The sequence below is a fragment of the Bos javanicus genome, chromosome 22, assembly GCF_032452875.1.
Source record: "Bos javanicus breed banteng chromosome 22, ARS-OSU_banteng_1.0, whole genome shotgun sequence".
Lineage (NCBI taxonomy): Eukaryota > Metazoa > Chordata > Mammalia > Artiodactyla > Bovidae > Bos > Bos javanicus.
Window position 1 is genome coordinate 51,110,913 of NC_083889.1, and position 13,072 is coordinate 51,123,984.

The following is a 13,072-nucleotide window of genomic DNA, read 5'->3' on the forward strand; positions in this document are numbered from 1 at the left end:
TGATAGTCCAATATGAGATTTCCGTAATTTGTCTCATTAATCTCCTGTTTGGGAATGTTCCAAAATGCGGTGTTTAATAAATGCCTGATGTCATTCTTTTTTATATCTTTGAGTATTCCCTTAGAATATGTTTCTAGACAGGTAGTTTTCTGATGGAGGTGTAAGCTACATGTTGCCAGTTTGCCTTCCAGACTAGAGGCTGTTTTCAGTTTCTCCAGCAGTATATAAGAAGACAGCCATTTCTGATAAGTGTGGGAAGATTCTTCCTTTTAAAGCTCTCCTTGCTTGGGGAAAGGAGGCCACAGGTCAGAGGACAGGCTGCTTCCCTGCTTCAGTGATGTAGATGTTAGTAGTGTCTGTAAACAGCTTCTCCTCCTATGCTTCCTTGCAGGGCATCAGGGGCCTATATCGGGGCATGGCTGCCCCCATCGTCGGGGTCACCCCCATGTTTGCTGTCTGCTTCTTTGGGTTTGGTTTGGGGAAGAAACTGCAACAGAAACACCCAGAGGATGTGCTCAGGTGAGTACTTACTTACCAGCCCGGAGCACTCGATGCTGTTCTGCCGGTGATGTGATGCAGGTTTCAGGAAAGAATTATCAAACCGGCAGTGGCTGTCCTCTTCTCCATATCAGGGAGGTACTTGGGTTTCCTTTGCCCTGTGGGCCAATAGGGTAAAAGATAAAACCCAAAGCCCTCCCCCAACCCCCCTAACTAGATTGTCATCATTTCTTATGTGAAGTAGTCTTGCTTACTGGGGATATTAGTAATACCAGCCCCACAGTACTGGGAGGTCCGAACGCTAAAGTGTGTGTCAGATACCACGAAGGTACCTGGTGCTACAGTAATGACGGCAGCAGCCTTGTTTCTTATCCCCTGGATGAGAGAAGCGAAGGTTTCAGCTTCTGTCTTCCTTCATTTTTGTAACATGATTATAATTATTTCCAAGTATTGGTGTCTCTGTTGCAGTGAAAGAAATTAGTATGTTTCCTTCCAGTAAACTTTCAGAAGTTGGATTTGGGTATGGAGAGGCAGATGAGGTAGAATTAAGGCTCAGAACTGACAAAGCAGTGAATGAAAACAGGCTTCTTGGGATGCAGGGGCATTCTGAGTTGACACCGGGATGACAAGGCACACTCAGTCTGGGATGACACCTCCTGGGTGGGGCTGCATCAGCACAGGACCCACAGCAGCTGCCTAGGCTTGGATTCTAGAGCTCAAGGGAGGAAGCCCAGGGTGCCCTGTGGTTGATTTCGATCACTACTTCAGGCCACAGCAGGCTGAGTGAGGGGCGAGGCGTAAATAGAAATGCTCGTAACATGAAACTATTTCTGGAGTCCCCGTGACTCTCTGAATGTGGCCAGCTTCTATAAAAAGCCATAGGTGGCCCCAAATGTGAGTGTAGGGGGCGGGGTCCTTTGGAAGCTGTGTTTGACTGTTTTTTAAAATATGTATTTTTATTTATTTGGCTGCAACGAGTCTAGTCCCCTGACCAAGGATCAAACTTGGGCCCCCTGCCTTGGGAATGTGGCATCTTAGCCCCTGGGCCACTAGGGAAGGCCATGTGTTTGGCTGTGGTAGTCCAAATAGACTGTGGACACATGTCCTCTCTGAGCACCTGGGGTTTTAGCTCATATGCTAGCTCACAGCTGTATCATGAACCGGGGCCATGCCCAAGAACTTTCATGGGGTGACTGCTACTGCCTCAGCCTGTGGGTTGTATTCCTTGTACCGTCACTTCAGTGCTCAAAGAAGTACCCTTCCTGCCTGAGCAAAGGTTGAGACACTCCAATCCCCACCCCATAATCCTTCCATGTTCTGAATCCTGAATGTCAACCCTGCCACCTTCTCCTCCCCACTGTAGTGTTGGGCATAGTACAGAAAGGAACATTACCAGGACCTTGGATGGAAGCTCGAGGGTCCAGACCTCACAGATGCTTCCCTGGGGTGAGTGAAGGGTGGCGGAATGGGCCACCCCTGCAGGCTGTTTTCATGGTACCCTTGTGTACATGCAGAGACCCTGTTCAGAGGAGAGTCCCCAGTCCCAGGAGATATGTGCAGCCTAAGGTCTGGGCATCCATGGAAGAACAGATGTTGGTCTCACGAGGGGAAGTTCTGTTGCTGAAAGGGTACCTCTCAGGGACAGCAGTGTGAACTGAAACTGTGAAGGAGGCCAGCCATGAAAGCAGGTCTCTCAATGGTTGAGTAAACAGCCTGTGTGCTGGGCTTGCACGCCTGAGGTAGTTGTGTGAGGCCTGTCTGGGATGAGTGCACAGGAAAAACAGCCGTTGAGACCAGTGCCCTGCCTCGTGACCAAGCTCGTATTGCTCTTGGCACTGAGACCCCTGCCCTGGGAAGCTTAATGTCAGGACTGGAAGTGGATGTCTCCCTATTTCCATTTGACATCTCTTCTCCAGGTTTTGGGCTCCTTGTGGGGTGGGATAGTCCTAAAGGCTTGGCTTCTGGAGGCCTGGGGTCGGGAGGGGCCTGAGGGTCAGGCAAGAGGGTGAAGTTTTTCATCAACTTGTGCTCAATTGTGGGAACTCTGTTGAAATGCAAAATTGTAACTCTGTGCTCCATTGCCTCTGAGACCAGTCTGCCTGGAGACCAGATTTTCCTTAATCTCGGAAAGAAAAGGAGATGTCAGAGGCGGCACAGGCAGTGATGCTAGGAGCCTCCTGTTCCTTCACATACTCAGTGTGGTTCATTCTGTGAGGGCTACGGTGAGGATCCAGATCTCTGGCCACTGGAGGACTATTCCCTGCACAGAAGCCATAGGACCCATCACACCTGATTGGGTGCCGTCCCTGACAGGGCATTTCCCAGCAGCTTACAGCACATACCTCACAACTTGGCCTGTGGATATGGCCACAGCCATTCCCCTGGCCTTGACGCTGTCCTGTGTGAGTCTTGGCTTAAAGTGTTATCAGGCTCTTGGTGATCCAGAGAAGGGGAGATTGGAGGAGATCTGGGGTTAACTGAGGTCTACATCCTGGATTATAGGCTATTTCTCACAACAACCCTGAACTTTGCTGATCAAGGCTCAGAGAGGCCTGGAAACTCGTCCATAGTCACTGCATGGCCGGCCAGGGGAGAACCTCTCCCATGACTGAGGCCATCTGAGTGTGCCCGTGGGCCTTGTGACCAAGCTCATATTGTTCTCGGCACTGAGACCCCTGCCCTGGGAAATTTGACATCAGAATATACATAGAACTTGGCTTTGGTGTGAAACATAATCTATTTGTGCTGGACTTCCACCCAGTCCAAGTACTTAATTTTTTTTTCTTTGCTGGGGCTGCCTCTGTTCTGAGTAGTTAGTCACAGGTTCTTGCCTTTTGTTTTTGTTTTCAATACAGCTACCCCCAGATATTTGCAGCTGGAATGTTGTCTGGAGTATTCACCACAGGAATTATGACCCCTGGAGAGCGAATCAAGTGCTTGTTACAGGTGAGGATGTGATCAGGGTTGGGGAAGATATTGTTTGGAGGCAGGCGGCTAGCTTTTCTACTGGGTACACAGTTTTGGGTGGATGTGTATGTCCTTTTACCCTTTATAAAGGCTTCAGATCAGGTGTGCAAACAGTTTCAAGGTTTTTAGGAACATGGAAGCAGTTGTACTAGAGTCAAGAACCAGGACAGTGTAACAAATGAACCAAATGTCACTCGTGTGATGGGTCAACTCAGACTTATCCACCCTTGTTAGCAGCTACTTCAGAACTCCAAAAGGTGAGTCGTGTGTCTTCAGAGGTGGAAGGGAGGCTGCTCTTGGCCAACATCGTCTGTCTGCACCCACTGCCCAAAGGCTCAGCGCCCTTAGAGTGCCCGAGCTTGTTCCCAGGCTAAGGCTGTGAACTGGCTGCTTGCCTTACCACACAGGGCTTCCTTTAAAAAAAAAGCAGCACTGCTTTTTTCTTCTAACGGCCGAAGCAATTTAGTACGTAGTCTTTGCTAGAAAAATTTTGGTAATGCAGAGAAGCACAAAGAAAACAATGTATTTATCACCCATGAGGTAAGCACCATTATACTTTCTGTGTGAATTCTTCGTCTTTTTAGTAAACATGCATATTTAAAAAAATTTATCTTTTGAAATAAAATTGGGGTCACATACTGCCATAGTTTTGTAACCAGCTTTTTTCATTTGCTTTGTCACAATATTTTTGTGATTATTTTTCTCAGACGTCATTTTCTGTGCTTTATTTCAATTCAGGGCTGTAATTTACCCAATAATCCTTTATCTGGGGATAATCCAAATTATATATCATAGTGAAGATCTTATGAATAAGTCTCTGCATGTGTTCCTGATTATTTTCTTAGGATAAATGTCTAGACTTGAAATTAGTATATTTAAAGATACGCAGTTTTAAAAGAATTTTCAACACATGTTGGGGTTTCCTGGTGGTTTAGTGGTAAAGAATCCGCCTGCCAATGCAGGAGACTTGGGTGCGAACCCTGGGTAGGGAAGATCCCCTGGAGGAGAAAATGGCAATCCACTCCAGTATTCTTCCTGGGAAAATCCCCTGGACAGGAGCCTGTGGGGTCGCAAAGAGTCAGACACGACTGGGTGACTGAGTACACGCACATAATGTATGTGCGTTAGTAATGTAGGTTACTAAGCGGCCCTCCTAGAAAGGTCTGTCACTTTCTATTCCCATCAGTGGAAGAAGAGCTCTCACTTCCCAGCAGATTCTGCAGCATCTAATTTACAATCTCTGCTAGGGTGTTGTGTGAAAAATTTGCATTGTTTTAGTTTTTCTTGCTTTTTATTGTCGGTGAGCTTAATTACTTTGATTCATATTAGCTGTTTATATCTATCCTTCGTGAAACACCTCTTTGTATTCTTTGCTCATTTGTCAGTTTGTTTGATTTATAAAAGCTTTAGACATGTTTTGATTTAATATTATCGTAATAATATTAAACGCGACATATGGGATCTTAGTTCTCCAACTAGGAATGGAACCTTGTGCCCCCTCCGTTGCGAGTGTGGAGTCAACCACTGGACCACCAGGAAAGTCCCTTATTTAAAAAAATCTTTATACAATTTTTAGATATTGCACTCCTTTTACAGTTATTGCAAAATATTGGCTCTATTCCCCATGTTGTGCAATACATCCTTGTAGCCTGTCTTCACCCAATAATTTATACCTCCTACTCCTCCACCCCTAAACACTTTGGAAATATTAAGGTTATTAATTTCTTATCATATGTGGCAAATCTTTTTCATGCTTTGCATTAGTCATTTAATTTTGTGCATTGTTTAAGTTAAATGTTTTATTTTGAGATAATTAAAGGTTCACTTAGAGTTGTAAGAAATAATACAGAGGGAAGAAAAGAAATAACTATACAAAGACATCCCACATGTTCTTTACCTTGTTCTTCCACAGAGGTAACGTACTATAAAACTGTAGTATAATATCACAACCAGAATACTGACATTGATACAGTCAAGATGCAGAACAATTCTATCATGCCAACGATGCCTCATGTAGCCCTTGAATAGCCACTTTCATTTTCTTTTCCCCACACCAGTCCTTTTTTCTTTCGGCTGCCTGCACAGTATGTGGGATCTTCGTTCCCTGACCAGGGATGGAATCCACACTTCCTGCATTGGAAGTTAGGAGTCTTAACCACTGAAATGCCAGGGAAGTCCCTCCACTCCAGTTCTTAAGCACCCCAGCAATCACTAATCTGAACTCCATTTCTATAAATTTGTAACTTCAAGACATGTGTAAATGGAATCATACAGTATGTAACCTTTTCAGATTGGCCTTTTCAACTTAGCATAAATTTTCTGGAGAGTTGTATAGATTGTGGAATGTATGAGTATTTCATTCCTTTTTAGTAGTCCCATAGTATGGGTGTACTACAGATATGTTTAATTTTTATCCATTGAAGGACATCTGGGTTGTTTCCAGTTCAGGGCTGTTATAAATAAAGATGCTATAAACATTCATGTACAGAGATTTTTCTGGGAAAATCAATCTTCGTTTCTCTGGGATAAATGCCCAGAGGTGTAATTGCTGAGTCATATGGTAGTTACATGTTTAGTTTTCTTTTTTTGTTTCTTATGGCCACGCCACATGGCATGTGTAATCTTAGCTCCCTGACCAGGGATCAAACCCATGTCCCCTGCAGTGGATGTGCAGAGTCTTAACCACTGGACCTCCAGGGAAATTCCATGCATGTTTAAAGAAACTACCAATCTTTTTCTAGTGTAACTGTATCATTTTACATTCCCATGAGCACAGTATGAGTGATCCAGTTTCTGTGCATCCTAACCAACATTTGGTGTTGTCACTATTCTTAATTTTAGCCATCCTGAGAGATGTATAGTGATACCTCATTTTAATTTGTATTCTTCTACTAGCTGAAGGTGTTGAATATCTTTTCATGTGCTTATTTGCTATCACTGTATCCTATTTGGTGAAATGTCTGTTCATGTGTTTTGCCCATTTTCTAATTGGATTATTTGGGATTTTTTTATTATTATTACTGAGTTTCGAGAGTCCTTTATTCTAGATACTATTGCTTTGTCAGATATGTGGTTTGCATATTATTTTCTCCCAGTGTGTAGTTTGTCTTTTCATCCTCTCAGCAGAGTCTTTAGAGCAAACGTTTACATTTTGATGAAGTCCAGTTTGTTCATTTCTCTTTTATAGGTAGGGTTTTGGATGTTTAGGACATCAGATCTTAAGGAATCTTTTCCTAGCCTGAAATCCCAAAGATTTTCTTATATGCTTTTTTCTGAAAGTTTTATTTATAGTTTACCTTTTCCATGTAGGTTTGTGAGTCCATTTTGAGTTAAGTTTTGTATCATGTATGAGAATTAGGTCAGAGGGTTTTTTCCCCCCGTGGGGCTATCCAGTTGCACCATACCATTTCCTGGAGGTTTACCTTTATTCTACTGAATTAATTTGCACCTCTGTTAAAATTCAGCCGAGTGTATTTGTGTGGGTCTATTTCTGTGTACTCTGTTTTCTTTCATTGATTTATGCAACTTTCCCTTCATTACTATTACACAGTCTTGATTAGTATAGCCATTGGCTAAGTCTTGAAACTGTCTAGACTGATCCCTCCCACTTTATTCTTTAAAAAAAAAACAAAACTGGGACTTCCCTGGTGGTCTAGTGGTTGGAAATCTGCCTTCCAAGGCAGGGAGTGTGGGTCCGATCCCTGGTCCAGGAACTAAGATCCCACATGCCGTGGGACAGCTAAGTCTGAAGACCACAGCTACTGAGGCCACACGCCCTGGAACCCACGCACTGCAACCAAGACCCAGTGCCGTAACTGAGACTCAACATAGCCAAGCCAAATAAAAAATTAAAAAACTGTTCTCGCTGTTCTAATTTCTTTGTTTTTTCCATGTTAATTTTAGGATAATTTAGAAAACAGAAAATTCTTGCTGAGAGTATGTTGAATCTATAGATCAACTTGGGTAGAATTAACATGTTATTTTGAGTCTTCCAATACCCAGACATGTTACACCTCTCCATTTATTTAGAACTTTAATTTCTTTTATCAGCATTGTGTAGTTTTCAGCATATAAGCTCTTAATGTGTTTTCTTACACACCTAAGTCCTCTGTAAAGTGACATTGTAAATGGTATTATAATTTTAATTTTGTTGTCTGCATGTTCATTGCTAGTTTGTAGAAACACAATTGATTTTTAAAAATATTTATTTATTTTTATTTTTGTCTGTGCTGGGTCTTTGTTGCTGCTCAAGAGCTTTCTCTAGTCACGGTGGGTGGGTTCTAGTCTCTGGTTGCAGTGTGCCGGCTTCTCATCGCGGTGACTTCTCCTGTTGTGGAGTACAGGCTCGAGGGCACGTGGACTTTAGTATTTGCAGCACGTGAGCTCAGTAGCTGTGATGCCCGGGCTTAGTTGCCTTGTGGTATGTGGGATCTTCCCAGATCAGGGATTGAACCAGTGTCCCCTGCATTGGCAGGCAGATTCTTAACCACTGGACCACCAGGGAAGCCTGAAGTACAATTGATTTTTGTATGTTAATTTTGTGTCTTGTGAACCTTCCTGAACGCTCTTATTAATTCTAATTTTTTTTTTTTTTGGTAGATTCTTTGGGATTTCCTATATAGATAATCTTGTTATTTGCAAACAGGGACAGTTTTATTTCTTCATTTCTGATCTGTTTACCTTTTATATCCTTATTTCACTGGCTAGAACTTCCAGTACCATGTTGAATAAGACTGATGAGAATGGATATGTTTACCTTGTTCCCAATCTTATGGGGAAGTATTCAGCATTTCACCATTAAATATAATCTCAGGGAAGCCCAGGTGGCTCAGTGGGAAAGAATCCTCCTGCCAGTACAAGAGACACAGGTGTAATTTTGGAGTGGGTTGCCATGCCCTCCTCCAGAGCATCTTCCCAGCCCAGGGATTGAACCCAGGTCTCCTGCATTGCTAGATACTCTTTGTCAACTTGAGAAGGTTACCTTCTCTTCCTCTTTTTCTGAGAGTTTTATGGATATTGACTTTTGTCAAATGTTTTTTCTTCCTTTATTAATGTGATCGTGTGATTTTTCTCCTAAACTCTTAATATAGTGAATTACTTCCTTTGCTCTTGAACACTGAACCCATTCCTCATTACTGGAATAAAGTCCCCTTTATATATTGCTGAGTTCTATTTTCTTATATTTTGTTAAGGATTTTTCATCTATAGTCATGAGAGATATTAGTCTGTCATTTTTTTTCTATATTGTCTTTGTCTGGTTTTGATATCAGAGTAATATGAGCTTCATAAAATGAATTGGGAATTGTTCCCTCTTCTACTGTATAGAATATGTGTTGATTTTTCTGTAAACATTTGGTAGAATTGGTACAATTTTATAGTGAAATCATATAGGCTTGAGATTTGGGGTAAGAAATTTTTAAATTATGAATTCAGCTTTCTTTAAAGTTACAGGCCTATTCAAATTATTTATTTCATATTGGGAAAATTGTGATAGTTTTTGTTTTTTTATCTAAGTTGTCAAATATGTGTGTGTAAAGTTGTTTGTAGTACTCCTTTATTGTCTTTTTTTATGTCTGCAGGGTCTGTGGTATTATCTTCTGTTTTATTCCTGGTATTAGTAATCTGTGACTTCTCTTTCTTTTTTCTTTGTCAGACTCACTAGAGGTTTGTCAGTTTTTATTGATCTTTTCAAAAAAGATTTTCCTTTCTCTTTTTTTTTTCAGCTGTGTAACGCAGCTTGTAGGATCTCAGTTCCTCGACCAGAGATTGAAACCAGGCTATGGCAATGAAAGCCCAGAATCCTAACCGCTAGGCCAACGGGGAACTCCCCTCTTTGATTTTCTTTATTATTTTTCTGTTTTCAATTCCATTGGTTTCTGCTTCTGTTTTTATGATCTCCTTTGTTTTGCTTGTTTTTGGGTTTAGTTTGCTTTTCTTTTCTCTCTCTCTCTCTTTTTTTTTAAGCTTTTGAAGTGCAAGCTTAGAATCTTGGTTTGAAGCCTTTCCTCTCTTCTGAAGTGTGCAGGCAGTGCTATAAAGTTTCCTCTCAGCATTGCTTTAGCTATGTCCCACAAACTCCAATATATTTCAGTTTTCAGTCAGTTGAGTGTGTTTTCTGGTTTCCTTTGGGACTTCCTTTTTGAATTGCTTTTGAAGAGTGTTGTTCAGTTTCCAAGTGTTGGAGATTATTGATTTCCGGTTTGAGTCCATTGTGATTGAAGAACATATTCTGTATCATTCACATTCTTTTAAATTTCTTGAGGGTTGCTTTATGGCCTTGGATATGGTTTATCTTGTTTGTGTGCCACTGGCATTTAAAAAGAATGTGTGTGCTGCTGTTGTTTGGTGGCAAAATCTATAAATGTCGATTATATCCTGTTGGTTGATGGTGTTGAATTCTTTATCCTTGACGATTTTATGGCTAGTTGTTCTGTTTGTTGATGGAGGAATTCGAAATCTCCAGCTGTTACTGTGAGTTTGTTTCTTCTTTCAATTCTATTAGTGTCCCTTCACATAGTTTGCAGTTTTTTTGTTTAATGTATACACACTTAGAATTGCTATGTCTTCTTGGTGGATTGGCCCTTTTCTCACTGTGTAAGTGTTCTTCATATTACCATTATATAATATTCCATATTTTTGCTTACCGTGTTCTTCCTGGTGTTCCAGAGTTCCTTCTTTTATACTTTCTTTTCTGTTTAAAGAACTTCCTTTAGCCATTCTCTTGGGATATATCTACGAATGACAAAGTCGCTGAGTTTTCTTTCATCTAAGAATGCCTGCTTTTCCTTTTATTCCTGAAGAATATTTTCACTTGACATAGGGTCCTGGGATGACAGTTCTTTGCTTTCAGCTCCTGAAAGATACTGTGCCACTCCTTTCTACCCTCCCCGGTTTCTGCTGTCATTCTAAATATTTCAGTGTTGTTCTTCGGTTGCTAAGTCATGTCCAGCTCTTTGTGACTCCATGGACTACAAGGCTTCCCTGTCCTTCACCATCCCCCAGAGTTTGTTAAAACTCATGTCCAGTGAGTCAGTGATGCTATCCAAACATCTCCTCCTCTGTCGCCCCCTTCTGCTTCTATCTTCAATCTTTCCCAGCATCAAGGTCTTTTTCAGTGAGTTGGCTCTCCACATCAGGTGGCCAAAGTATTGGAGCTTCAGATTCAGCATCAGTCCTTCCAGTGAATATTCAGGACTGCTTTCCTTTAGGATTGACTGGTTTGATCTTCTTGCCGTCCAAGGGGCTCTCAAGGGTCTTCTCCAACACCACAATTCAGAAGCATTTATTCGTTGGTATTCAGTCTTTTTTATGGTCCAACTCACATCCATGTGTGTTATTTTTCTCAGGCTACTCTTAAGCTTCTTTCGTTTTCAGTTTTCGACTAAGTTCATTTGTGATGTGCTCTGGCATGGATTTATTTTGGGGCATTCTGTTTAGGTTTTGGTCAGCTTCTTAAATCTCTATGTTTCAGTTCAGTTCAGTCGCTCAGTCATGTCTGACTCTTTGTGACCCCGTGGACTGCAGCACACCAGGCCTCTCTGTTCATCACCAGCTCCCAGAGTTTACTCAAACTCATGTGCATTGAGTTGGTGATGCCATTCAGCCATCTCACTCTCTGTCGTCCCCTTCTCCTCCCGCCTTCAATCTTTCCCAGCATCAGGGTCTTTTCAAATGAGTTAGCTCTTTGCATCAGGTGGCCAAAGTATTGGAGTTTCAGCTTCAACATCAGTCCTTCCAGTGAATATTCAGGATTGATTTCCTGTAGGATGGACTGGTTGGATCTCCTTGCAGTCCAAGGGACTCTCAAGAGTCTTCTCCAACATCACAGTTCAAAAGCATCCATTCTTTGGTACTCAGCTTTCTTTATAGTCCAACTCTCACATCCATACATGACTACTGGAAAAGCCATAGGCTTGACTAGACTGACCTTTGTTGGCAAAGTAATGTCTCTTCTTTTGAATATGCTATCTAGGTTGGTCATAGCTTTTCTTCCAAGGAGCAAGTGTCTTTTAATTTCATGGCTGCACTCACCATCTGCAGTGATTTTGGAGCCCCCCAAAATAAAGTCTGCCACTGTTTCCACTGTTTCTCCATCTATTTCCCATGAAGTGTTGGGACTAGATGCCATGATCTTAGTTTTCTGAATGTTGAGCTTTAAGCCAACTTTTTCACTGTCCTCTTTCACTTTCATCAAGAGGCTCTTTAGTTCTTCTTCACTTTCTGCCATAAGGGTGGTGTCATCTGCATATCTGAGGTTATTGATATTTCTCCCGGCAATCTTGATTCCAGCTTGGGCTTCCTCCAGCCCAGCATTTCTCATGATGTACTCTGCATATAAGTTAAATAAGCAGGGTGACAATATACAGCCTTGACGTACTCCTTTTCTTACTTGGAACCAGTCTGTTGTTCCATGTCCAGTTCTAACCGTTGCTTCCTGACCTGCATACAGATTTCTCAAGAGGCAGATCAGGTGGTCTGGTATTCCCATCTCTTGAAGAATTTTCCACAGTTTATTGTGATCCACACAGTCAAAGGCTTTGGCATAGTCAATAAAGCAGAAATAGATGTTTTTCTTGGACTCACACTTTTTTGATGATCCAGCGGATGTTGGCAATTCGATCTCTGGTTCCTCTGCCTTTTCTAAAACCAGCTTGAACATCAGGAAGTTCACGGTTCACGTATTGCTGAAGCCTGGCTTGGAGAATTTTGAGCATTACTTTACTAGCATATGAGGTGAGTGCCTTTGTGCAGTAGTTTGAACATTCTTTGGTGTTGCCTTTCTTTGGGATTGAAATGAAAACTGACCTTTTCCAGTCCTGTGGCCACTGCTGAGTTTTCCAAATTTGCTGGCATGTTGAAGGCAACACTTTCACAGCATCATCTTTTAGGACTTGAAATAGCTCAACTGGAATTCCATCACCTCCACTAGCTTTGTTCATAGTGATGCTTCCTAAGGCCCACTTGACTTTGCATTCCAGGATGTCTGGTTCTAGGTGGGTGATCATACCATCATGATTATCTGGGTCTTGAAGATCTTTTTTGTACTGTTCTTCTGTGTATTCTTGCCACCTCTTCTTAATATCTTCTGCTTCTTTTAGGTCCATACCATTTCTGTCCTTTTTTGAGCCCATCTTTGCATGAAGTGTTCCCTTGGTATCTCTCATTTTCTTGAAGAGATCTCTAGTCTTTCCCATTCTACTGTTTTCCTCTATTTCTTTGCACTGATCACTGAGAAAGGCTTTCTTATCTCCCCTTGCTATTCTTTGGAACTCTGCATTCAAATGGGTATATCTTTCCTTTTCTCCTTTTTTTTTTTGCTTCTCTTCTTTTCACAGCTATTTGTAAGGCCTCCTCAGACAGCCATTTTGCTCTTTTGCATTTCTTTTTCTTGGGGATGGTCTTGCTCCCTGTCTCCTGTACAGTGTCACGCACCTCTGTCCATAGTTCATCAGGCACTCTGTCTATCAGATATAGTCCCTTGAATCTATTTGTCATTTCCACTGTATAATTGTTAGGGATTTGATTTAGGTCATACATGAGTGGTCTTGGACTTCCTGATGGCTCAGAGGGTAAAGTGTCTGTCTGCAATGCAGGAGACAGGGTTTGA

General features: G+C 41.9%; 1 protein-coding gene across 3 annotated transcripts in view; it reads left to right on the forward strand.

The window, feature by feature from the left end:
- Window positions 1–13,072, forward strand: part of SLC25A20 (solute carrier family 25 member 20) — a 35,078-nt gene that overhangs the window by 12,239 nt on the left and 9,767 nt on the right. For all 3 annotated transcript variants that reach the window (XR_009732634.1, XM_061397598.1, XM_061397597.1), the window contains exons 3-4: window positions 392–519; window positions 3,354–3,444. Coding sequence is in view for 2 of the 3 variants with exons in the window: in XM_061397598.1 (XP_061253582.1) it covers window positions 392–519; window positions 3,354–3,444 (219 nt within the window). In the remaining variant the exon portion in view is untranslated. The remainder of the gene's footprint in view (window positions 1–391; window positions 520–3,353; window positions 3,445–13,072) is intronic.